The following is a 25274-nucleotide window of genomic DNA, read 5'->3' as shown; positions in this document are numbered from 1 at the left end:
AACCGAGAACTACCGGAAGTACAAACTGGGTTTAGAAGAGGCAGAGGAACTAGAGATCAAATCGCCAACATTCGCTGCATCATGGAGAAAGCAAGAGAATTCCAGAAAAACGTCTATTTCTGCTTCATTGACTACGCTAAAGCCTTTGATTGTGTGGATCACAACAAACTGTGGCAAATTCTTAAAGTGATGGGAGTACTAGACCACCTTACCTGTCTCCTGAGAAACCTGTACGAGGGTCAAGAAGCAACAGTAAGAACCAGACATGGAACAACCGATTGGTTCAAAATTGGGAAAGGAGTACGACAAGGCTGCATATTGTCACCCTGCTTATTTAACTTATATGCAGAGTACATCATGAGAAATGCCGGGTTGGATGAATCAGAGGTCGGAATTAAGATTGCTGGGAGAATTATCAACAACCTCCGATATGCAGACAATACCACCCTAATGGCAGAAAGCGAAGAGGATCTCAAGAGCCTCTTGTTGAGGGTGAAAGAGGAGAGTGCAAAAGCTGGTTTGAAACTCAACATTAAAAAAACTAAGATCATGGCATCTGGCCCCATCACTTCCTGGCATATAGAAGGGGAAGAAATGGAAGCAGTGACGGATTTTACTTTCTTGGGCTCCAAGATCACCGCAGACGGTGACTGTAGCCATGAAATTAAAAGATGCTTGCTCCTTGGGAGGAAAGCTATGGCCAACCTAGACAGCATAGTAAGAAGCAGAGACATCACCTTGCCGACAAAGGTCCGTCTAATCAAAGCGATGGTTTTCCCAGTAGTAATGTATGGCTGTGAGAGCTGGACTATAAGGAAGGCTGAGCGCCGAAGAATTGATGCTTTCGAACTGTGGTGCTGGAGAAGACTCTTACGAGTCCCCTGGACTGCAAGGAGGTCAAATCAGTCCATCCTAAAGGAAATCAACCCTGACTGCTCATTGGAGGGACAGATACTGAAGCTGAAGCTGAAATATTTTGGCCACCTAATGCGAAGAGAAAACTCCCTGGAAAAGACCCTGATGCTGGGAAAGACTGAAGGCAAAAGGAGAAGGGGACGGCAGAGGATGAGATGGCTAGATAGCATCACCGATGCAATGAATATGAACTTGAGCACGCTCTGGGAGAGAGCGCAGGACAGGAAGGCCTGGCGTGCTATGGTCCATGGGGTCACGAAGAGTCGGATACGACTGAACGACTGAACAACAACAACAACAACAATGTATGGCTGTGAGAGCTGGACTATAAGGAAGGCTGAGCGCCGAAGAATTGATGCTTTCGAACTGTAGTGCTGGAGAAGACTCTTACGAGTCCCCTGGACTGCAAGGAGGTCAAATCAGTCCATCCTAAAGGAAATCAACCCTGACTGCTCATTGGAAGGACAGATACTGAAGCTGAAGCTCCAATATTTTGGCCACCTAATGCGAAGAGAAAACTCCCTGGAAAAGACCCTGATGCTGGGAAAGACTGAAGGCAAAAGGAGAAGGGGACGGCAGAGGATGAGATGGCTAGATAGCATCACCGATGCAATGAATATGAACTTGAGCACACTCCGGGAGAGAGCGCAGGACAGGAAGGCCTGGCGTGCTATGGTCCATGGGGTCACGAAGAGTCGGACACGACTGAACGACTGAACAACAACAACAACAAGACAAGAAGACAGAGGTGTGGGGGATGGGGAGGCAGGCCAATTGACGCAGTACTATTCATTTAAAATCCCATTTGAGTGTAAAATGTTATTTTGCTCATACTTTAGTCCAGGGATGGGGAACCTTTTTAATGTTGAGGGCCACATTCCCTTGGGGATAATCTGTCAGGGAGGTGGGCAGCATTGAAGCTAGTGACAGGTGGAGCCAGAGCCCAAAGTGGGCAAGGTAACCCCTTCTCTCTCTCTTTGCCACCTTCTTTCTCCTCCTTCCTGTCCTGTAGGCTGTCAGGGGAGGAACAACTCATTCCTAGCAGTGATTTGAACCTATTTGCTTGCAGAGGTTTTTTTTGACATTAGGCCAACAGCTGCAGGCTGCCCACCCCTGCTTTAGTCTGAAACTACTCATGGGCATAATTGCAAGAACAAACTTACTATGGAATTTATGGGGCCTAGCTGGGGAAAACAAGGGGCATAATAAGATGCAGAAGATGAGTGAGAGCCAACAAAGGCATCTGGAAATGGGCTTGGTCATGGTTAGAGCAGCAGCTGAGGATAACAGATAACAAAGTTTTTTGGATTGATTAGAGCCAAGCAAGAGAACAAGCACATGGAAGCCACTCAAGTTTATTACAGTAGCATTTTTGTATATTCTGAGGTGTTGGCCACCCATACATTGTTGCTAAGACGTAATGTTCTAAATTGTTTCAGCCTTCATGCAAATTGCAGCCTCAAGCATTGTAATTTCTTCATCATTTATTTATTTATTGCATTTATATCCGGCCTTTTTTCCTCCAAGGAACTCAAGGCAGCGTACATGATCCTCCTCCTTCCTCCATTTTATCCTCACAACAACAACCCTGTGAAGTAGGTTGGGCTGAGAGTCTGTGACTGGCCCAAAGTCACCCAGTGAGCTTCCATGGCCAAGTGGGGACTAGAACCCGGATCTCCCGACTCCCAGTCCAGCACTCTAGCCACTACACCACACTGGCTCTTTTTCCTCTTTTTCAGGTCCACAAGTACTTGCAGTTGCACATACAACTGTTTCACTCAAATGTAACACATTACCCATTAATTGCCAGCAGGATGATTAACACCCAAGAAGTCTCCATTTCAATGGTTAGGGTTGCCACTTGTCATAAACTTTATCATGTAGCGTAGGTTTCTGCTTGTTCATGTGGTGATTCAGCCTGGAGGCATGAGTCTCACTTTGGAGTATGTGAGATGCTGATTTAAAAACTTGGTCAACCCCATGCAGTACCTGAGGACCAGAGTGGCACAGTACAAAGCACTAAACGTCGATTATTTTTATGTATTTATTCAATTGATTAGTCAACCTATAATAATTGTTCTCAGATTGGAAAAACCAGAGTTCAAATCCCTCCTCAGGCCTGAAGCTCACTTTGTAACTTTGGGCCAGTTACTTTTTCTCAGTCTGGAACATAGGAAACTGCTTTATACCAAGTTAGACTATTTGTTCGTCTAGCTGAGTGTTGTCTAATGAGCAGCAGTTTGAGAAACTCTGATGGGCAGCAGTTTCCTGGGTTTCAGGCAGAGGTCTTTCACATCACCTGCTATGTGATTATTTCAATTTACAGCCATCCTTTGGCTTATGGTCCCAGGAGAGGGCAATGTACATATCAATAAAGCCACTTACAACCATTATAAAAAGTTCAGTTTATACTAATTCAGAACACAGCTTCACTACAGGGGAAACAACAGGATCTCATCCTTCAGCCAGTTCCAAAGGCCTTGTGTGTCGTGACTTGCCAACAAAATGCATATAATTAAAGCACCAGATGCATGTCAGAGGGGAGGGAATTCCACAATCTTGGGGCCAGCACACAGAAGGCTCTTACATGAAAGCTGCCCCATGAAATTCAGAGGCTGGTGGTACTGATAACAAGATGTCCCGTGCTGATCTTAACATCTGGGATGGTCTATAGCAGAGGAGAATTATCAATGCACTTGCACAGCTCTGATTAATGTTGATGGGGTTTGTACAGAATGTCATAGTAAGTTATGTCATACGTTAATCAGTGATGTATGTTATTCATTGGTATGTTGGGTTCAGTTTTCAGTTGCAGATGACCTACAACTGGAAGGAAAATGAACACCTCATAAATAGGAATACAATTCAAAATGATCTGATAGTTTTGGTCCAGCTGTCAATTTTTTTGTATTTAGGCAAAAAATAAAGTGCACAGGTGTAGAATATACCTAGCTTGATGGCAGTACATGTGAAAAGGATCTTAGGATTGTAGGCAAGCACAGGCTGAATATCAGTCAGCAGTGTGATGTGGTTGCCAAAAAGACCAATGTGATTTTAGGCTGTATTAAAAAAAACCCCATAGTTTCCAGGCCACAGGAAGTAATGATTCCACCTTATTGTACACTAATCAGACCTCAGTTCTGGGTGCCATGTTTTAAGAAAGATGTATATACTCTGGAACAGGTTCAGAGGACAGTAACCAAGATGGCCAGGCCAGTGGTATGGAAACCATGGGGAAAAGGTAGAAGAAAATGGGTATATTTAACCTGGAAAAATCTAAGGGGGACATAATAGCACTCTTCAAATATCTGAAGGGATGTCCCACAGAAAAGGAAAAATACTGGTTCTCCTGCTGCTTGACAGGGCAAGAGTAGATCTAATGGGCTTAAGTTACAGGAGGGTAAACTTGACAGTAAGAGTAGTTCAACAATGGAACCAATTACCTGGGAGTGGGTGACTCTCCGTTATCTGGGGTTGAACTAGATGGCCTACAAGACCGCCCCCCACAATGCTATATGTTTTGCTTTCTAGTGGTTCTGATGGTTCTTGTCAGACTGGATGCAGAGAGTGGTTGTGGGAGATATTGCCCCAGCCTCCTGGAAACTGGATTTTCATCTATATGAAGCCACTGAGAGAGATCATCTGCATGTCATCGATATGCTCATGACCCCATTTCATTACTAAACATCCGGGTGCTACTATCAGTGTCTGGGAACTGTAGCCACTGTGGATAATGGTTAAAAAGGCACTCAAATAAGTCAGCAGTGATGCTAATAGAGTCCCAAGTCTTGAAAGAAGTAGATTTTCTTGTGACTGATGAGTGTGTAATTTACCTGTCAGAACAGGTTTGGAGCCTGGGAGTTATTTGTGATCCAGCCCCACTTTTTAATAAGCAGGTTGCTGTGCAGATTCTTACTCTTCTTGCGCAGAAGACACTGCAATGCTAATCCATGTATTCATAACCTCCAGGCTTGACAACTGTAACATGCTCTAGGTGGGGCTGCCCTTGAAGACAATTTGGAAGCTTCCGCTAGTGCAAAATGCTGCTGCTTTATGGATGTAAAGTGTTGCAAACATATCTGGCCAGTTTTGTTTCAGCTGCCCTGGCTGGCTGCCAACATGCATTTGAGTTTGATTTACAATGCTGGTGCTGGATTTCACACATCTCAGGGATACCTGTGCTTATATTGTCCCACACATCAGTCTTGATTTTCTCGGGCCTTGCTTTGACTGTAAGCAACTGTTGCAGCAAAAAGCAGGGCCTTTACATTAATTGCCCTGAAGCTGTGAAACAAACTCCCCCCAAAGGTGTGTAATTTCCTTTACTGGCCTTGTGGTAGGCATACAAAACACATCTCTTCTGTTTGGCCTTCAGTTAAGCTGACCAGTTCTGCTTGTTTTTTTTTATCTGTGCTGTTTTTATTTTGTTTTGGATTTTTTTTTTTAAGCTTTGCAGCTTTTTTGGTAACTGTTTTATCTGTTTATTTATTGAATTGCTTAATCGCCCATCTGGCCGGTCACCTGGCCACTCTGGGTGATGTATAGCAATACAATTTTAAAACAATAAAATTCTACTTTAAAACATGATATTTCTAAAGATACCCTAACCCACCCCAAATGCCTGCCTGAACAACCATGTTTTTAATGTGCGGCGGAAGCTCATTAAAGAAGGGGCATGGCAGAGTTCCCGAGGGAAGGAGTTCCACAGAGTGGGGCTACCACAGAGAAGGCCCTCTCCCTCGTCCTCACCAGCCTAGCTGTCCTGGCTGATGGGACAGAGAGAAGGCCATCCGAGGCTGATCTTGTTAAGCGCCCTGTCTGGTGTGGCTGGAGGCACTCCTTACGATAGGCTGGGCCAGAACCATATAGGGTTTTAAAGGTCAAAACCAACACCTTGAATTTGGCCCGGAAAACAACTGGTAACCAGTGCAACTCCTTCAGCACTGGAGTGATGTGATCATGCCGGCGGCTGCCTTTAATCAGGCAAGCCGCCACATTCTGTACCAGCTGCAGCTTCTGAACCATCTTCAAGGGTAACCCCATGTAGAGCGCATTACATAGTAGACGAGAGGAGACCAGGGCATGTACTACCAATGGGAGCAGATGGTCAGGAAGGTAGGGGAGCAGCCGCCATATCAGATGGAGTTGGTACAGCGCTGTCTGGCTCACAGCTGACACCTGAGCCTCCATGGACAGCTGAGAGTCTAAAATGACCCCCAGGCTACGGACCTGGTCTTTCAAGGGTAACCGTACCCCATTCAACACCAGATCAACATCCCCCAACCGCCTCTTGTCCCCCACCAATTCAACTTCAGCTTATTCCTCCCCATCCAGCCACTCACCATCTCCAGACATTTGGACAGGGATTCTACGGCCAACCTTGGTGAAGATTTAAATGAGAGGTAGAGCTGCGTGTCATTTGCATATTGATGACACCGCACCCCAAACCTCCTGATAGCCCCCAGCGGCTTCACATAGATGTTAAATAGCATCAGGGAGAGGATGGAATCCTGTGGCACCCCACAAGTGAGCGGCCACGGGTCCAAAACCTCCTCTCCCAGTGCTACCCTCTGGTACCTGCCGGAGGAGAAGGACCGGAACCACTGTAATACAGTGTCTGCAATACCCAACCCCTCCAGGTGGTCCAGGAGGATACTGTGGTCAACGGTATCAAAAGCCGCTGAGAGGTCGAGGAGAACAAGGAAGGAGCATTCGGCCCTATCCGAAGCCCTCCTCATATCATCTACGAAGGCGACCAAGGCCATTTCTGTCCCATGCCCAGGCCTGAAGCCTGACTGAAATGGATCTAGATAATTGGCTTCTTCCAAGTGTGCCTTCAACTGCATTGCCACCACCCGCTCAATCACCTTGTCCCAAAATGGCAAATTCGAAACTGGGCGAAAGTTGTTCAGAACTTGGGGATCCAAGGAGGGCTTTTTAAAAAGCAGTCTTATCACTGCCTCCTTGAGAGCTGATGGCATCACTCCCTCCTCAAGGGAGGCGTTTTATTTTTCTTTAACAAGGCCACTTGAAATATCTGGGTGCTTAGTCATTTATTTATTACAATAATTTGTTAGCTGCCTTAAACATTAGAATGGCAGCTAATAAATAAGCAAATAAAATTTTCACCTCAAGCATCCAGATATCGGTGGCCTTGTTAAAGGAGAAAAAAAGAGGTAGCACCAAATGCAAAGAAAAAAACGAGAGGTGAAACTACAAAAATGCACTGAAAAATCAATTTGATAAAATAGTAAAAACAGACTTATTTGAAGTAGTAGTAGTTGTCTTAATAGGAAAACTTCATTTTTGTGCCCCTGAAGAAGGTCCTACTGAAATGCACTGGACTTTTTCTATGAGCACTTTTACTAGGTTTTGCCTTTTTTTCTAGCCTTGTTAAAGGTTGTTGTTGTTCAGTCGTTAAGTCATGTCCGACTCTTCGTGACCCCATGGACCGTAGCACACCAGGCCTTCCTGTCCTCCGCTCTCTCCTGCAGTGTGCTCAAGTCCATATTCATTGCATTGGTGATGCTATCTAGCCATCTCATCCTCTGCCGTCCCCTTCTCCTTTGGCCTTCAATCTTTCCCAGCATCAGGGTCTTTTCCAGAGAGTTTTCTCTTCGCATTAGGTGGCCGAAATATTTGAGCTTCAGCTTCAGTATCTGTCCTTCCAATGAGCACTCAGGGTTGATTTCCTTTAGTATGGACTAGTTTGACCTCCTTGCAGTCCAGGGGACTCGTAAGAGTCTTCTCCAGCACTACAGTTCGAAAGCATCAATTCTTCGGCGCTCAGCCTTCCTTATAGTCCAGCTCTCACAGCCATACATTTGTTGTTGTTGTTCAGTCGTTAAGTCGTGTCCAACTCTTCGTGACCCCATGGACCACAGCACGCCAGGCCTTCCTGTCCTCCGTTCTCTCCCGGAGTGCGCTCAAGTCCATGTTCATTGCATCGGTCATGCTATCTAGCCATCTTAACCTCTGCCATCCCCTTCTCCTTTTGCCGTCGATCTTTCCCAGCATCAGGGTCTTTTCCAGGGAGTTTTCTCTTCGCATTGTTGTTGTTCAGTCGTTAAGTCGTGTCCGACTCTTCGTGACCCCATGGACCATAGCACGCCAGGCCTTCCTGTCTTCCGCTCTCTCCCGGAGTGTGCTCAAGTCCATATTCATTGCATCGGTGATGCTATCTAGCCATCTCATCCTCTGCCATCCCCTTCTCCTTTGGCCTTCAGTCTTTCCCAGCATCAGGGTCTTTTCCAGAGAGTTTTTTCTTCGCATTAGGTGGCCAAAATACTTGAGCTTCAGCTTCAGTATCTGTCCTTCCAATGAGCACTCAGGGTACAGGCATAAAAAACCAGTGTTGATCCTAAAGGAATTTTAGGTACCACTAGACAGAGGGTTCCCAGAGCTACCGATTAGAAGACGTTGTGTAGCTATTCTGTCTTTTTCCTCCTCAGCGGGTTTTCTGCAGTAAGGAAAAAGATGGAAGGAGCAATGGGAAAACATGGGTGGAAGACGACGTCGTATAGCCCCCCTATAAGATTCTGTGGATGAGTGAAATGTAGCTAAATGAGGCACGTTTTCCTGTTCAGCCACAACAAAACTGTCACCCCAACCTCCTTTGTATCGTAGAAACCCAGCCTTCGAAACACAGTTGTTTTCAAAACTCAGTAAGTGGTTTGTTAAATGTGGGGTTAGAGCCAAGACTATATTCTACCCAAATCTGGAAAGATACACTTGGGAGGTTTTGCTACTGTATGAGGTCCACGTTCGTGACACAGAAACACTTCACGCAAGTAGGGACAGCGAGCCACGTCGTTGCCTTTCACGTGTCAGTCTTGAACGCGCAATTTTCCACGTGTCAGTTTCGAAGGCCCCCCCCCTCGAGGTCCCGAGGAAACGGCGGGGGCCGGCCGAAACGAAGACAGCCGGGCCCTCATGGAGATATGTACGACTTTATTTTTCAGGAGAAAGTCGCGGAGATATGCGCGACTTTTATTTTTGGCGGGAACGCGCTGCAGCTGCGATTTCCCTCACAAGCCCAGCGGCGGTTACGAGCCCTTCCCCCCCCCCGCAGAAGCGGCGATGACGTAGATGGTGACGAAGCAGAGAGCGCGGGCGGGGTGGGTGGGGCGTGGAAGAGAGGAAATGGTCACGCGGCAACTCCCGATTGATTTCGTCAGCCCTTTCCTGCTTGTTACGCGACAGCGAAGGGCGCGACGAGGAAGAGGGAAAGGCCGGAGCGGAGCGTGCGGGTGGGGAAGGGGAGGGGAAGGGAGGCGGCGATGGAATGTCACGTGGCGGGGGTGTGCCCCTGAAAGTGTAACGTGTCACGTGGCCACGGAGGGTGACGGACGGAGGGGCGGGGAGTTGAGATTCAAAAAAAGGGGGAAAAATGCTACTCACGTGATCCCGGCGGCCCGGAAAGATCTGAGGCGGAGCTGAGCGCGGCCCCTCCGGCCGCCATTTTCCTGCGGCGGCCAGCTGTCGATGCGTGCGTGCGAGGGAGGCAGAGGCGCTCTGGCGGCGGCAGCGAGAGGGGAGGGCGCGGTAGAGGTGGGGCGGGGAAGGAGGAGGCCCCTTCCCGGGTGACAGGCCCGGCCCTTCCGGAGGGCGGAGCGCAGCCGGGCGTCCAGGGCTTGGTGGGGCTGTTGGGTCCGGCCGGGACCGCCCGCCCGCCCGCCTGCCTGCCTGCCTGCCTGCCTGCCTTCCTCCCTCCTCCCGTCGCCGCCCCAGCTTCAGAAGCCTGGTGAAGGAAGAGCGGCGGCGGCGGCGGCGGCGCTCGGAATCTGGCACCATGTCTGGGCAGAGCCTGACCGACCGCATCACGGCGGCGCAGCACAGCGTGACCGGCTCCGCCGTGTCCAAGACCGTCTGCAAGGCCACCACGCACGAGGTGATGGGCCCCAAGAAGAAGCACCTCGACTGTGAGTCCGCCCGACCCCCTCCCCCGCTTCCCCCAGCCTCCCCCCCTCCCTTCCCCAAATAACATCCCTTCTCCAGGCCGCACCAGGTGCCTGAATTGTCGCCTCTATGCGTCCTTCAGTAAGTCAGATCGGCCTCCCCCACCTCCCCCTGGACCCCTTTCCCCTCCCGCCCCCCTCTCGTTTCTTGGGCCGCTTGCTGCCGCGTCTGAAATGCGCGCTTATTTCGGCATCCTCTGAGGAGTTCACTCTGTTTAAGTTCTGCGCCCCCCCCTCCACTCTTTTCAGCTTTTCTTCTTTCCCCATCTCGTTTCTCCAGTTTCTACTGGCACTTTTCCTTTGAAGCTTTATTTCCCCTGCATAGTACCCCGTCGACAAAACTTAAGGAATTCACTGCCCCAAGATGTGTTACCGGCAGCTAGTTTATATGGCCGTGTAAGGGGGTCAGATGCATTTGTGGAGGCTGCGGCAGGGAAGAGGTCTGGCAAAAGCCAATGAATCCCCAAGCTCAGGGATAGTATGCATTCGAATAACATTTGCCTGAGGGTGATTGGTGGGGGCTGTGGGGAGAGATTAATACCTTTATGCCCTATATGTGGGACTAGATAAACCTCTGGTTGGATCCAGCAGGCTTCTTACATTGACAAAAATTTGATTCCCAATCTCAGTGGTAGTCTTCCTTCGAACTTGTCTCCCCCAACCTCTCATCCTCTTTTTTCAAAAACCTTTCTTTGATCTGTTGGCTGTCACCCCACTATCTTTCCTTGAGTCCTTTCCAGCTCAGTGCCCCACGTTGCTGGACCTGTAAAGTGAATGAATAAACAAATTTTAGTTCGTCTTCAAACTCCGGAAGTTTAACCAGTGAATCCTTAATACTGGTACCATTCTGACTTAACAAAAGAAGTGTATGGACTTAAAATTCAGTTAGCGAAAACTGCCCCTTATTAGGCCAGCCCAGGGTTTTATTTTTCTTCCCTATTGCATTAGCATACTGAATACAATATAGGTTCAGAAATCAAGTGTGCTCTTAATTTATAGTCCCCCACTAGTTAATCAAGCCAATTGACATTATTTCTCAAAGTGACACCAGATTGCCCATTGACACTTTTTGCCGCGTCTTGCCTTCATCATTGGCATGCTGCATCTTCTAACTTCGGTATCTCCCTCCTAACTTTCTACTTTTAAATGAAGTCCATTTCCTCATGCCTGTTCTGTTTCAAATGTCACAAACCTGCCTTTATTCTCTTGGCGACCTCTGTATATCTCTAATTTGAGCCCGCTACCACCTCTGAACTATCCATGGTTTCAGGCTTCCGTATTTGTTTAACATTAATTTTAGGCCCCTCCCAAGGTGGCTTCACTCTTCATTGTAGCCTTGATCTACTCTTTTGATCAGGGATGGGCAACTTGTAGCTCTCCAGCTGTTTTGTCCTACGCTTCTCGTCAGCCCTAGCCAGAATAGCCAATGATGAGGGATCATGAGAGTTGTAGGTCAAAACATCCAGAGGGCCACAAGTTGCCCACCTCTGCTCTAGTTCATATCTTACTCCTTTAAAAAAAAAAACTTTTTCCTGGAACTTGGCTGGCTGCTCATATTCAGGAAATTCTGCTCAAGGGGAGACGTTGGCACCACCCTCCCCTGGTCTTGCCCTGTCTTTAGCAAGGCATAAATAACTTTGAACTTGGCATCCCTTGAATTAGGCTAGAGTAGTTGCAAAAAGTATTTCAAATATTAAGGTGTATTTATAGAGCAGTTGTATTTTTATATTCACGCTTCTCTGTGACAATTTCATAATAAAGGACATTCAGCAGTTTAGAAAGATTGCAATCCTCTTTTCTCTACCTGCTTGCAAAAAATTCTTGGCATTCCTCTGTGTTTTGTGCATTCTATATGTATGAGCCTGAGCCTACCTTTTCTTTTAGTCTCTGCACCTGCATGAGAGGCTTAGTCGGTAGTTGAAAGTCTTCATTCTGCAGTACCCTTTTGGGGACTTCAGAGAATGACTACCATAGAACTTGAGATGTCATCCTTTCTTCTTGTGCTATGAAATATTGTCTTGTTAATCTACTGCTTGGGGACCATATGAGCCACAAGTATTTGAATATTCACCAGTCTGTTCTTAATTTTCTGTTTGCCTACAAATACATCTAAATACCAAGGGCCTTAACATGTAGTATAGCCATCCAATATGGTGGGTGGAGGTAAGCACCCCATCCTTTCAGGATCCTTGCTTTCATGGGAATCTTTCTGCGTTAGTATCTTGTAAAACCTTTAATGTTCAGTACGGTGCATGAGAAAAAAGTATTCAGCTTCTCTAAAGGACTCCTCGGCAGACATATTTGCACTCCTTTTCTTGTCATTTCATAAAATAGACTGTAAGTGCTACTCTAGGGTACTTGATTCCTCTTATAAAGGTCCTGGTATCTCATTGGCTGGATTGTAATACAGTGGAGAAGCCTGTACACTCCTAAGTAACGAGTTTGCATGGCGAAAATAACTTTGAGAGCTTCTGCCCCTGGAATTGGTGTGTGAGTAAATGGGTTGCACATGCCTGGTGGGAATCTTACCATTAGGAAGCTCATAATAGTCGGGGAGGATAAGCCATGACTTCTTATTGAATGAGTTTGGGCAGCACCAAAGAAGGAGTAGCTCTTAATTCTGATATATAGTCGGGGCTGTGTATATTCTCCACATTCATGAAATTGCATCTCGGGTGTTGAATCTGCCATTGAGTACAGATCTTGCTATTCTGCGAACCTCAGCTTTAATTCTCAAACATGCTATCTTTTGGCACTGAAGTTGCAGAGGAAAGCTCAAATGTTTGTGCAGAATCTGGTGAAGAGCCAGCAACTTGGGAAAGGATCGCATATGCTGTTTTTTCCTTTGACCTGTTTTTGCATCCTTCATTCCACCTTTATAGGCCATTGGCCCCAAACTGCATGTTCGTTTCTTCATCATTTCCTTTTGATTCCTTCCAAAATGTATAAAAATGGAGTCTAAAACAGATTGTTATGAAAAAGAATGCTTGCATGCAAATATTCTGGCTACAATATTTAGGTTTCCTTGGCACAGGGTTTTCTTGTGTGTGGAATATTTATACAAAGAGCTGATATTACTGTTGACTTTAAAGGCTGGTGGGCTAGCCTACAGAATTTAAGGAAAATTGTCATGCTAGTGGACACTGTTACATTGGGCTTGGGAACACTGTTTTGTGTGCATCTGAGCAGCAGGTAAATGAGATGTATTTTGAACACTTCCTGTAGAAACATTCCTTCTGATTGCAGGAGAAGAAAACATGTTCTTCTCATCTGTTTTGAAGATTGGTCTGCTGCAGCTGAAGAGGGTACCAGCTGGCTTCTTTTATCTCTTGGGCCTACAAATCTTTCAAGCCCTGGCTTTGCCATAGAGCTTTTGTACTACGGGGAATTAGCTAGTTGCTCTCTCTAGGATTCAGCAGAAGAAGACAAATTGAGTTTATGCTTTGATGTTTGACAAATCCACATGAGGTAGCAAAAAACTCATTTGTGGTTCTAATGTGGAATTATTTCAATAATAACCTTAGGTGGTGCATGCTATAATAATCTCATTGGGAAGGCTTGGTGGACAGAACTTGCTTATGTGCAGTGTCTGACTGCCATATTTGATGTAAAAAAGGAATTTTCAGCCAAGTCAGATTGTTGAGTGAGTTGGTGAGAAAGTGTGCCTTCCCTTGTAGCTTGACAGAGTTGAGTATCTGGAAGCTGTTTGCACTGTTGGGTCATGAACACGATGCAGTTGTACTTTGCTGCTGGTACACTGTGGCTTGACTTGTTTGGAATGAGCTGCAGAGGGCTGGTGAGTAGTTCTGCCTTCCAACATGGAGCTGTAGGTGGTATTTTGGTCCCCTTTTAACTTCCATCTAAAAACTTTTTTGCTGCCACCCATAAGTAGCAGTGGTTAAATGCCTTTCCTTAGGCTAGTTTAGATTTTATTTCTTTATTGCATTTATATCCTGCCTTTTCTCCTCTTGCAAGGAACCCAAGGCGGCTTATATTATCCTCCTCCTCTCCATTTTATCCTCACAACAACAACCCTGTGAGGTAGGTTGGGCTGAGAGTGTGTGACTGGCCCAAAGTCACCCACTGAGCTTCCATGGCCGAGTGGGGACTAGAACCCAGATCTCCCAGCTCCCAGTCCAACGCTCTTGCCACTACACCACACTGGCTAGAGATTACATAAACGAAGGCCTGGATTTTGAAATCCAGTTTTGTTCTAGCAGGCATCTGCTAGCATGGTGGGACCTTTTCCCCACCCTCCTCTTGTGTAGGGATGGACGAAAGTCCCTTACCTGTCCTCGAAGCTTGCTTCGCAGTGGGGGGGGAGGCGCTTCGCTTCTCCCCCCGAAGTTCATGCGAGGGGGGGGAGGCGCCCCGCCTCGCCCAGCCGAAATTCAGGCCGGGCGGGAGGCGCCCCATCCCTCGCCGGCGAAATTCAGGCCGGGTAGAAGCGCCCCGTCTACCCGGCCGTGGGAGAAAAAAACAACACACCACCCCCGTGATAGGCTACGTAACGATTTACTTAGCCTATCACGGCTAGATTTCCAAAGTCAGCCGTGATAGGCTACGTAAATCGTCACGTAGCCTATCACGGGTGACTTTGAAAAAAAAAGCGCGTACGCAAATAGCGCAATAGCATTGCCCTTATTTTCGCCGTAGTCTACGTAAATCTTTACGTAGACTACAGGGACCAAATAAGGAACGCAAATGGCGGCTCCCTATGGGGGCCGCCATTTGCGTACGTGCTTTTTTTTTTCTTTCAAAGTCACCCGTGATAGGCTACGTGACGATTAATGTAGCCTATCATGGCTGACTTTGGAGATCTAGCCGTGATAGGCTACGTAATGATTAACGTAGCCTATCACGGGGTTTTGTTTTGTTTTTTACTTTCCTTGTAATGGCAGCGGCGGCAGCCGGTCGAAAGACCGGCTGCCGCCCCCGCCCCTGCCCCTGACGAAGACCCGATGAACCGCCGCCGGGACCCGCTGCCGGGAGGGACATTCGTGAAAGGTAAGTCCCATCCCGGGGGGGTGGCGGGGTGGCGGAGAATTTCACCGCCGATTTCGGGGGGCCGAATGCGTTGGCACTCGCCCCCCCGAAGTTTTGGGGAGAAATTCTCCCCCATCCCTACTTGTGTCAAACACACTTCGTAGGCATGCAAGAGGTTGCAGATTGAGCTTCTGTCAGTGTAATGATGCCATTGGATATGACCCCGAGCTAGTAACTGAACAGCCACTTTTGTATGTTTCTGTCTCTTATGATTTCTCTAGAGGTTGGTTCATTGTGGTGGTTGTGGGGTCATAGTAGTAAACTGAGATGTAGCCCAATGTAACAGAAGTCTGATTTTCTTACCCTACTAAAGTAACTTACATTCATACATGTATTACCATTGCTATGGGGGAAAACCTGGTTCTTTAGCATTAAATAAAAAGTTCACCTTAACTCAAATGCATTAGCTCTTGCATTTAGGTCTTGCAAAGTTTTCTTATAACCAAGTAATAAACTTCATGAATCTTTTCAAAATTGGGATCATAAAGTTCAAGGTGAAACATCTGGGTTTATGAATGCTGCAGACTTTGAAAGCCTGACTGTACAGTGTTCTCTGTGCAATTGATCTACTTGCTTTCTGTGAGCAGCATGTAGATATTGAATGGCTAATCCCTTAAGTGACTATGCTCATTTGGTACTAGAAGTACTCTAGATTCCCAGTAATGCCTTTGACCATATGCTCCGCTGACTCTGGATTCCTGGGATTGAAAAATTCCTCTGTTGCAGTCTTTTATAATACCAAACACCTTATTTTTCTTTCTCCCCCAGCTCAACACATTATTATTAGTGGAATAAAAGTACACTATGCATGCACAGTACATGCTTGGATTGTCTGTGTCTCAGTTATAATTGTTTTGTGGGTTGGAGAGCAAGAGGATCTCATCCTGGAGGGAAGAGAATCTCTTGCTGAGAGGGGAGTCTGGCAAAAGCAATTGCCCTGGCAGGATTGTGCTGCTGCTTTTATAGGACTTCTTGCAACTTGGGCCAGACCTGAGTTGTGCAATTTGGATGCTGCTGCTGAAGTCTAGATGGATTGTATAACTCCAGACCTCACATACTTCACCACTTAAATTACAGCATGTACAATTACTCTGAAGCTTTTAGAGTGCTTTTTCATTCGCTGGCTCTGATATTCCCTAGAAGACATGCAGGACTGTAAAAGCTAATGTGTGGCTCTAGTTTTAGGTGACTTAAATATTTCGTGTTCATGGTTCTTGGAGATGATCTCTGTGTGTTCTGTATTTGATCCGCAAGCATATGCTGTCCTCTCAATCAGCAGGGACTCTTTGACCAGGTTTGCACAATCACTGGATCACTGCAGCCCACTACGGGTTGTGGCTCATGCCAGTGGCCATTTTGCATATTCAACCCCCCAGTGGGGGGTTGCTATGGTTTGTGTCATTTGAACACGGACAGCAGGGGATGTTTGAACATGGGCAGCAGGAGATGTGGTTAAACTTCCTGAACAAAACAGGTTGAAACCAACATGAAAAAGTTACCGCTTATACAAGAGTGTAAAGTATGAATATGTTTTGTATTCCAGTAGTTGAGCTGCTCCTGAACTCAGCAAAAACTGCTTATGCTCTATGGTAGCTCATACCAGCATAAAAACCTTCTGGAGAAATATACTGAAATCATAGGTAAATCACATGTAAAATGTATTTTGTGGACTTGATTCTTGTCAGCGCAAGTAAGGTAGGTTTGGTGTTGGGCTCAGTATAGCTTAGCGGAGAGCATTGTTGGTTAAGAAGGAAGTTGAAGTATAATTACCTTGTTTTAAAAGACTTTGTCTCAACGATATCTCCGAGTTTGCCAGAATACTGTCATACATCTCTGTACTGTGGGAAAATGTGAGAGGATTGTTTTCTGCTTGCACTGGCAAAAAAACTGTGCTTTGTCATTCTTCTCTCAAACTTAAGCTGTTTCTTATCAGTCACCTTGTATCCATCCTTAGCTGTGAAGAAACCTACATCTAGAGTACAGATAGTTAAATGGTGTCATGCAGAACCACTCCAGTCTGCTCTTCAAAAAAGGCAGTACGGTCCATAGGATCTGTTTTTAAGTTCCATTTGAATTTTTGACTTATTGACACTGGCAAGTCATTGTCGTGTGTCAGTTTCCCATCTGAAGTGGGAACCTTATTGCATCTATGAATGAGTTCATAACACTGAAAATTCCTTTACAAATCAAATGCCACTTTTTAGTCAGTGGCTAGATGGCCACAGGATGCGTTGGTCTCTGGAAACTGACCTCCGAGCCTGCACACCGAGGTCGGTTCCCTGAGAACCAACCCCCCCCCACTCCTGCGCTGCCTCACAGGCAGCTTGGAAAGGCCCCGTGCTCAGAAGAGGAGTGTGGAGTGGCGAAAACGGGCTGTTCCTGGGTGCGTTCTAGGGCGGGGAAGGCAGAAATGTCAGTATGACACATCCAACGTGTTGTCCGGCCGCCGCTTTCCCCACTCTGCTTTCCTGTGGCTAGACAGCTGAAATCTGTCTAGCCGCAAATGCAGGGTGGCTGAAACGCGGAGGGGACAATCCCCTCCGTGCTTCTCCTGCCCTGCATTGGATAGGTGGTTGCTTCCGAGTTCAGAAACAGCCGCCTATCTTGGTAGGGTTGCTCCCTAAACCTATTATATTAATCAGTTAACATCAGCGATTTGTTAAATTCTATACTTGACTCGACCTTGGGGGAGCTGGGGGTGGCGACGGCTGACAGGAAGCTCTGGCATGGGCTGGTCCACGAAGTCACCAAGAGTCGGAAGCGACTGGACGAATAAACAACAAACATACTTGAGTCCCATACTTTTGAACATACGAAAATCCTCACCACAAATTAAAGACATCAACAATAGCCTGCTTGAAGTTTCTAGCATTTAAATCTATTTGATCTTATTTAATTTAGCTGGAGTCATTCTGATGAGATGTGATCTTGCATTTATGCCTTTTAACAATGGTCATATAGTTGTTTCCGAGGTATGAATTTTACCTTGGACCCACAATTCCTTGTTTATGACCTGTTTATAACTTCTGAACTTTTGCATTTGTGATCATGTGCCTTCTTTAGCTGCACTTCTTCCGTATGTTTCTCACTGTTTAATTTAAATCAAAGTGTTCTCTGTCCTCTAATATGACACACTTATGTAGCAGAAAGTACTGAAACTATAATGGGATCCTTTTTTTACCTGATTGCTTCCCACATAATGAATTTCTTAATACCCCATGTTTAAATTTGCACATGTTTTCCTCCCATTACAACAACCAAGCTGCCTTCCAGATTGAATTTATGTACAGCTGTTGGAGAGGTTCTGGAGCTTAATTCCTGTTTATCAACCATGGTGTCAGTATTTAAACTGGAATAACCTTTTATCTAAGAAAAACTTCCCACTTGCTTTAATCCATCCAAAATGAATCCAGATGGTTCAGAATCTGTTCTTATTCCTACCAGACTATTGATGTCCTCAGACTAGGGAACTCCTACCCTAACCGATAAATCTCTGCAGCCTCATGGATGTTTGAATGTTAAATAGTAGATATCTTAACCTTAGGGTGTTTCCTGCACATATAAAATGGTTTTATCTTACTAGCAATAATAAAGTCATAAGAACAGGAGTTTGGGAGGAATAAACAGACCTATTTATTATAGAAATTTTAGTGAAACAAGACAGTTTTAAATGACTCCAACTCTCAAACCTTTATTTTTGAAGTGGCCACTCCATATCAGGTACCTCAAACTCATGGAACTCAAAAGTACTGCTCTGGATTTTCACTTGTATAGTTACATTCCCAGTAAATTCAACTGTGTGTGACTTCATGTAACTTGAAATGGGACTGTAGTCATCAATTATCTGACAGTTGTATGAGGAAGCTGAGATTCTAAGGATTGCATAATGGCATCCACGTTGAAATACTTTCTTGATTGTTTCCTCTTTAATATATAGGTTAGTTTAAATTGTAACTGCTTAGAGATTCTAATGCCAAATGAAACAGTGAGGATAGAAGATTGCTGCCTTGTTCCACATGTTATCCTGTTGTATTTTAGTTCTAAATTTGCCAGTATTTCAGATTAGAATATATCATGTGTACCTGTGTTATGAAATTGGTTACCAGGTTGAATGCTTTTTTTTTTTTAATGTTCTAACATTTAAATAAGGCCACTCAAACCTATTGAAGTCCTTAACTGCATCCAAAAGTAGTAGTATTGGTATAATTTCAGTATTGTTCAATGATACTTACTATTTTCCTATATGGCTAGCCACACCCCTGCCTTAAATAAAGCCAGGCTGATCTGGCTCTGTAATACTATTGAGCCTCTGGGTTAAGATACCAGTCAAAAATTTATAATCTCTTAGAAATAGGCTTTCTTTTAGTATCAAGAATATTTTCACCTTTTCCAAGGAATGAAGAATAATTCTGAGAAACTGTATTTAAACTGTTCTTCCAGCACTTGGCTAACTTTGACAGTTCACTTGGAAAGTTGTCAGAGCCAGCAGTTCTGCTTTTTAATATCCTGTATAGTAGCTGATGCATTCAACTTTAAGTTGTTTACCTATAATTTAGAGATCTGGACATCATTCAGAAAGGAAGATACCTCTTACCTGGTGACCTTCAGATTGGTATATGCTTATAAAACAAAAAAACATATTCCTAAGCTTCAGCTCTTTTCTTTCTTTCTTTTTGCTATACCTTCTGTTGAATACCTGGGGAATAATACTTTGCTTTTTTTGCTAATTGGAAGTACCATCAATTAATTTGCATTTAGCTTGCTTCTCAGAATATTTTTATCTGATGTATTCAGTGTCCCGGTTTGCATGTTCATCACAGCTTAAACAAGCCATGGGTGCCCTTTTCCTAATTACTTGCCCACGTGTGTTGCCCAAACCTGGGTGGCATGGCTTGTTTGAGGGGAAACAATACTCAAATAACCCATGGCCTGTTGTTGGGTTATTTGAGGGTTGTTTCCCCTCCAACAGGCAAATGGTGCTCAGCAAGCACTGCTGCTTAAACAAGCCACAGTGATCGTGGGAACCAGGACAGTGTCTTCCACTTTAAAAGCATCTGTTTTTCTATGCTGTTATATAATTCTTATATGGAGATTCAAATAGATCAGTCATGCTTACTTTCTAACCCAAGTTATTTCGAAGACTACTACAGTTTGAGTCTTGGTCTCTGATCAGTGTTCTACATAAATGTTTGATGCATTTAAAGGTGTTCCCAAAATGCACATGTTCTTTGTGGAACTTGGATTCTGAAAATAGTAATCTGTCTTTGCAGTATATGTACCCTATTATGAACGCATACTTGTGGGAGAGCTAAACATGTTGGCTTTAGCCTCCTGCAGTGATCCCATCCTGTGTGGGTGTAGCCCACCTCTTGGTACCACACGTAGCTCTTGAGCCGAAAAAGTTGCCCAAGACAGTGTGAAGTGTCTGATCTCTTTCCTGCTCCATGCCCAAATGACTTGTCTAAGGATGAGCCCATGTGTCTGTGTACCCTTGGCACATGGTGGTGCTAAAATAAGCAGAGTGGTAAAAGGACAACAATAAAGGGACTGGAGCAGTATTGGGTTAGGTTTTAGGAATCAATATGGAGCTCACATAGGGAACTAATGTAAATAAGGCTACCCCATGTTTTTACCATACTACCTTTTGCATGCAAATGTGCTTATTTCTAGTCTTCCAGGATGTGTGCTACATTTGTAATTTGAGATCCTTTTTTTGGCATGGCACTTGAGGAACAAAGAATACTTGAGTGTTCCCAGCTACTCAGCTACACTTCTGCATATCAAGGTTATCGCTAGTCAAACAGGCTCAGAAGTAATCTCATTCCTGCTTAGATATTGAAAGTGAGCATAATGGATGTTGTAAACACTTAAAAACAATTTTTAAAGGTATGCCAATAATCATAGTTCTTCAAAATACCAGGGAAGGATTTGTCTTTGTGATAGTGGGCAGATGAAAAGTGTGGAAGAGCCTCAGCTTTATCACCACAATAAGAAAAGCAACATCTGTATGGGGTCTTAGAAAAATGTGCTTTCTGCTAATAAAGATTGTGTTGGTTGCAATTATGCCAGTGTGAATTCTATACTTAAAGAAAGTTAGATACCCTTCTAACCTATATTTATACTCATACTAAACAAGGGAGCGAACTGGGTTTACTAACGAAAGAACCATCTTGTATAAAAATATATTGGAGTTAAAAAATCTGTTGGTGAGATTTCAACTACTGAAAATACCTGGTTTCCAATTTTAAGCATAATGGAGGGGCTTGTTTTGATCCCTAGTTGGACCAAAGGTTCTGAGAATCTCTGGGCAATTTCAGGGGTGAAAGGACAGGGTTCAAAACCACATATTACTTTCCATCTTTCTTCACTGTTGCCAGGTAGTAGCTGCCAAGAACAGCACTTCTCCCACCACCAGACGTAGGTTTTGCACCTCCTGTTTCATACAACCCCTTGAAGAATCACAGTGGTCTTCATTTTCAGTGTCTCCAAGTGGGGTAGTGAAAATTGGGGGTCATTTTGGTTCACTGCTATCCCTTGTTCTATCCTGACTAACTGAATACAATCCAAGTCTTCCAGGCTATGAAATTCCCATATCCCTGCACTGAATAATTCCCAGTGCTCTTTGGATTTTAGGATATTTAGAATGGGTATAACCTGTATTCTGTTTTTCCAGAATATCAGAATGCCAGCAACAGTTCGCTCTCCCATAAGCAAACACCAGAAAATAGAATGCCTAGATAAAGATAACTTTTGGGTTGTTGTATCCTTATGATCCAGTGTTTCAAGTACAGTTAGGTTTGTGGTGGAACACAAGCTTGAAAACGTGCATAGGTGTATGACCTGCAGGCATGTATATGATCCTAATGCATACACTTTGCAAGCAGCATTATGCAGTGACAGTATAAGCTTTGAGTCGTCTTTAAAAAAAACTCTTGCAGTTCGTTCTCTTTCATGGAATGCTATGCATACACCCACATCATGAAACCAAAATCCTTGGTTGTCACTCACAATCTTACCCAACCCATCCATTATGCTTCACCTTTATGCCATGCTAAATATTGCTTGTACAAACTTGCTTTGAGTTACCTCACCATGCCTTGCTTTTGTCTTGAACAATATAAATGAAAAATTCTTAAGATAAAGTATTTGTTTATTTGAAATTTAGCTAGGAAATAAACAGTAAGGTATGCCAATAGTAAAATAAAATTCTGCTTAAACTTTAAGCCTCAGCTGATCTCTGTGGATGAAGTAGTCAGTGTTTCTAGCTATAAGTAAAGGAATTTATGAACTGATCTTTCAAATAGACTGCTATAAAGCCCTGATTATCCTTTAAAGCAGCCTTCTCCAACCTGCTGCCTTCTGGATGTGTTGGACTGTAACTCCCATGATGGTAAGTTGTCATCCTACATATCTGGATAGCACCAGGTTTGGGAAAGCCTGCTCTAAAAAACAAAACAGCTTGTATCTGTTGTGTGTGTCATAAGTAAGATTGAGAAGAAGGACAAATAGTAAAACATACAGTCAGGGCCAGAAATATTGGAACAAGGATAACTGTTTTGGCGGTTGTCCTCTGTACACCACCACACTGAAGTTGAAAGGAAACACACCCAGATGGGAGCGAAGTCAGGACTTTCAGCTGAAATTCAAGGGGTTTGACAGAAGTGGGGCACTAACCATTCAGGAAGGACAGCTAGTGGCATACACACACACCCATGGTTGGTGGCTCATAAGTAATGGAACGAATGGCTGACAAGCAGCTGCATGGCCAGGTGTGGCCTGTTTCCTGGGTACCCCATGACCAATCAAGTAGATAAAAGGCCTGGAGGTGGTTCTGAGTGTTACATTCGCATTTGGTAGCTGTTCACCGGAACTCCCAACATGAGGTCCAAAGAGGTGTCCATGCGAGTGAAGAAGGCCATCATTGAGCTGAGGAAACAAAATAAACCCATCAGAGAGATAGCAAAAACAGTGGGAGTGGCCAGTACAACAGTTTGGAACATCCTGAAAATGAAGGAATTAACTGGCAAGCTCAGCAACAGCAAAAGGCCTGGAAGACCACGGAGGACAACTCAAGTGGATGACCGCAGAATTCTGCTCATGGTGAAGAGGAACCCTTTCACAACATCTAGCCAGGACAAGAACGCTCTTGTGGAGGTAGGCATGTCATTGTCAACATCTACAGTCAAGAGACGGCTTCATGAATGTAAATACAGAGGCTTCACAACAAGGTGCAAACCACTGGTAACGCTCAAAAACAGACAGGCCAGATTAGCCTTTGCCAGCAAACAAGTAAAAAAGCCTTCCCAGTTCTGGAATAAGATTCTTTGGACTGATGAAACTGAGATTAACTTGTACCGGAATGATGGGAAGAGAAAAGTATGGAGAAGGAAAGGAACAGCTCATGATCCAAAGCATACCACATCATCTGTCAAACATGGTGGAGGCAGTGTTATGGCATGGGCATGTATGGCTGCCAGTGGAACCGGGTCACTGGTGTTTATTGATGACCTGACTGCTGAGAAAAGCAGCGGGATGGATTCTGAAGTGTATAGGGCTATACTTTCTGCTCAGATTCAGCCAAATGCTGCCAAACTGATAGGACGCCGCTTGATATTGCAGATGGATAATGACCCAAAGCATACAGCAAAAGCTACCCCAGAGTTTCTCCAGGCAAAGAAGTGGGATGTTCTTCAATGGCCAAGTCAGTCACCTGATCTCTACCCAATAGAGCCTGCTTTTCACTTACTGAAGACAAGACTGAAGGCAGAAAGACCCACAAACAAGCAGCAGCTGAAGGCAGCTGCAGTAAAGGCCTGGCAAAGCATCTCGAGGGAGGAATCTCAAGGGAGCAAATGAGCATTTGCTCATGTCCATGGGTTCCAGACTTCAGGCAAATCCCGGTATTAAGGGTGATCCTTCAGTTTGAAATTATGTTGGTTTGTTCCATTACTTATGAGCCACCATGGATGGGTATGTGTGTGTGCCACTGGCTGTCCTTCCTGAATGGTTAGTGCCCCACTTTTGTCAAACCCCTTGAATTACAGCTGAAAGTCCTGACTTCACTCCCATCTGGTGTGTTCCCTTTCAACTTCAATGGGGTGATGTACAGAGGCCAACTGCCAAAACAGTTATCCTTGTTCCAGTATTTCTGGCCCTGACTGTACTTAAGGGTTAGAATTGCCTATACTGGGTAAACTCCCTAAACTTTAAGGTCGTTTCTTAAAGTATTATCCAACCACACAAATACCTGGGTGCCCCTGATTAAATGATATGGCTTGTTAACTCCCCACATTGTTGGGTGACACTGGCAGGTTTTGATGCCATTTAAAACACCCATGTCTCCATTGTCCCATGGAATTAAGATAAATTGGAATTTTTTCCATCTTAAAATGGCATTGACTTGCTGAACCTGTGCCTTACTGTTTATCTGGTGGGCTCTCTACACAGCAGTTTGAAATACATGGATGTGCATTTTAATATATGTACTTGCACATAAAAGGAAGAAGGGAAAACTAGACATTGAACTCGTCAGTGTTGCTAGTTTGGAGTTCCTAAGCACTCTGGTAAACAGTGCACACTGCAAGAAATAAGCTGTAAACTAAATGTAGTCAACTGAAATGGCTCCTGGTTCCCATGTGAAGGTGTCTTAGGGGTTTTAGAATTGCATATACACTCATGTTTTGGCAGAGTTTCCCTACCAAGTGGGGACGGGGAGCATGAGTGAGGTGATCAGGAGGTATGGCCATCATCAGAATTGTAGCTGAACAATTTTACTTGCAACGCTGGTAGTTGGGTGCCATGCAACTTCATCATATGCATATTTATCCAGAGGCTAAGTATCATTAAGTTCATTAAGACTTACTCACAGATAATTGTGCTTAAGATCTTAAGGTGCAGTCCTATGGGTTGTACTTGTAAGCCCCCGAACTCGGAGGCTTACAAGTATCCTATGCAGAGCAGGAGATGCCTCGTGCCTCCTGCGCTGCATTTAAACTAGATGGGTGATTTCACCCATCTAGCCGAAGCTTCAAGGAGTGGAAGGGAAGGAGGCTGGGGTGGCAGTAGGAAAAGGCATAAGCCAGCTGTCCTGGTCTCCTCCTCTCCTCACTCCCAGGAATGCGTCCTTTCCTCCTCCTACGTGCTCCGTTTACCGACCATAGAGAGAACTGCGCCAGCTATGAGGGGTGTGGGTGGAGAGTGCAGTTTTCTGGCTAAAAGGTTGGAGACAGGGCTCTGACCTCATAGCCAGGAAACTGAAGAATCCTATGTTTCCCTGATGCTGTCTAGGGGGCATAGGATTCCTCTCCCCTTGTATTAGCATAGTTCACATTAAATGGTGAACTTGGTTTTGCTTAG

General features: G+C 44.9%; 1 protein-coding gene across 3 annotated transcripts in view; it reads left to right on the top strand.

Annotated features, from left to right (window-relative positions):
• The first annotated feature begins 9511 nt into the window (after positions 1-9511).
• The window catches only part of PICALM (phosphatidylinositol binding clathrin assembly protein), a 93198-nt gene continuing 77435 nt past the window's right edge, over positions 9512-25274 (top strand). For all 3 annotated transcript variants that reach the window (XM_084842517.1, XM_084842516.1, XM_084842518.1), the window contains exon 1: positions 9512-9836. In XM_084842517.1, the coding sequence (XP_084698643.1) occupies positions 9707-9836 (130 nt within the window). In that variant the 5' untranslated portion in view covers positions 9512-9706. The remainder of the gene's footprint in view (positions 9837-25274) is intronic.

This window comes from Heloderma suspectum, chromosome 3 (genome assembly GCF_057233095.1).
Source record: "Heloderma suspectum isolate Gila_16-S chromosome 3, 16-S_ref, whole genome shotgun sequence".
Lineage (NCBI taxonomy): Eukaryota > Metazoa > Chordata > Lepidosauria > Squamata > Helodermatidae > Heloderma > Heloderma suspectum.
This window is presented reverse-complemented; position numbering and strand designations above follow the sequence as displayed.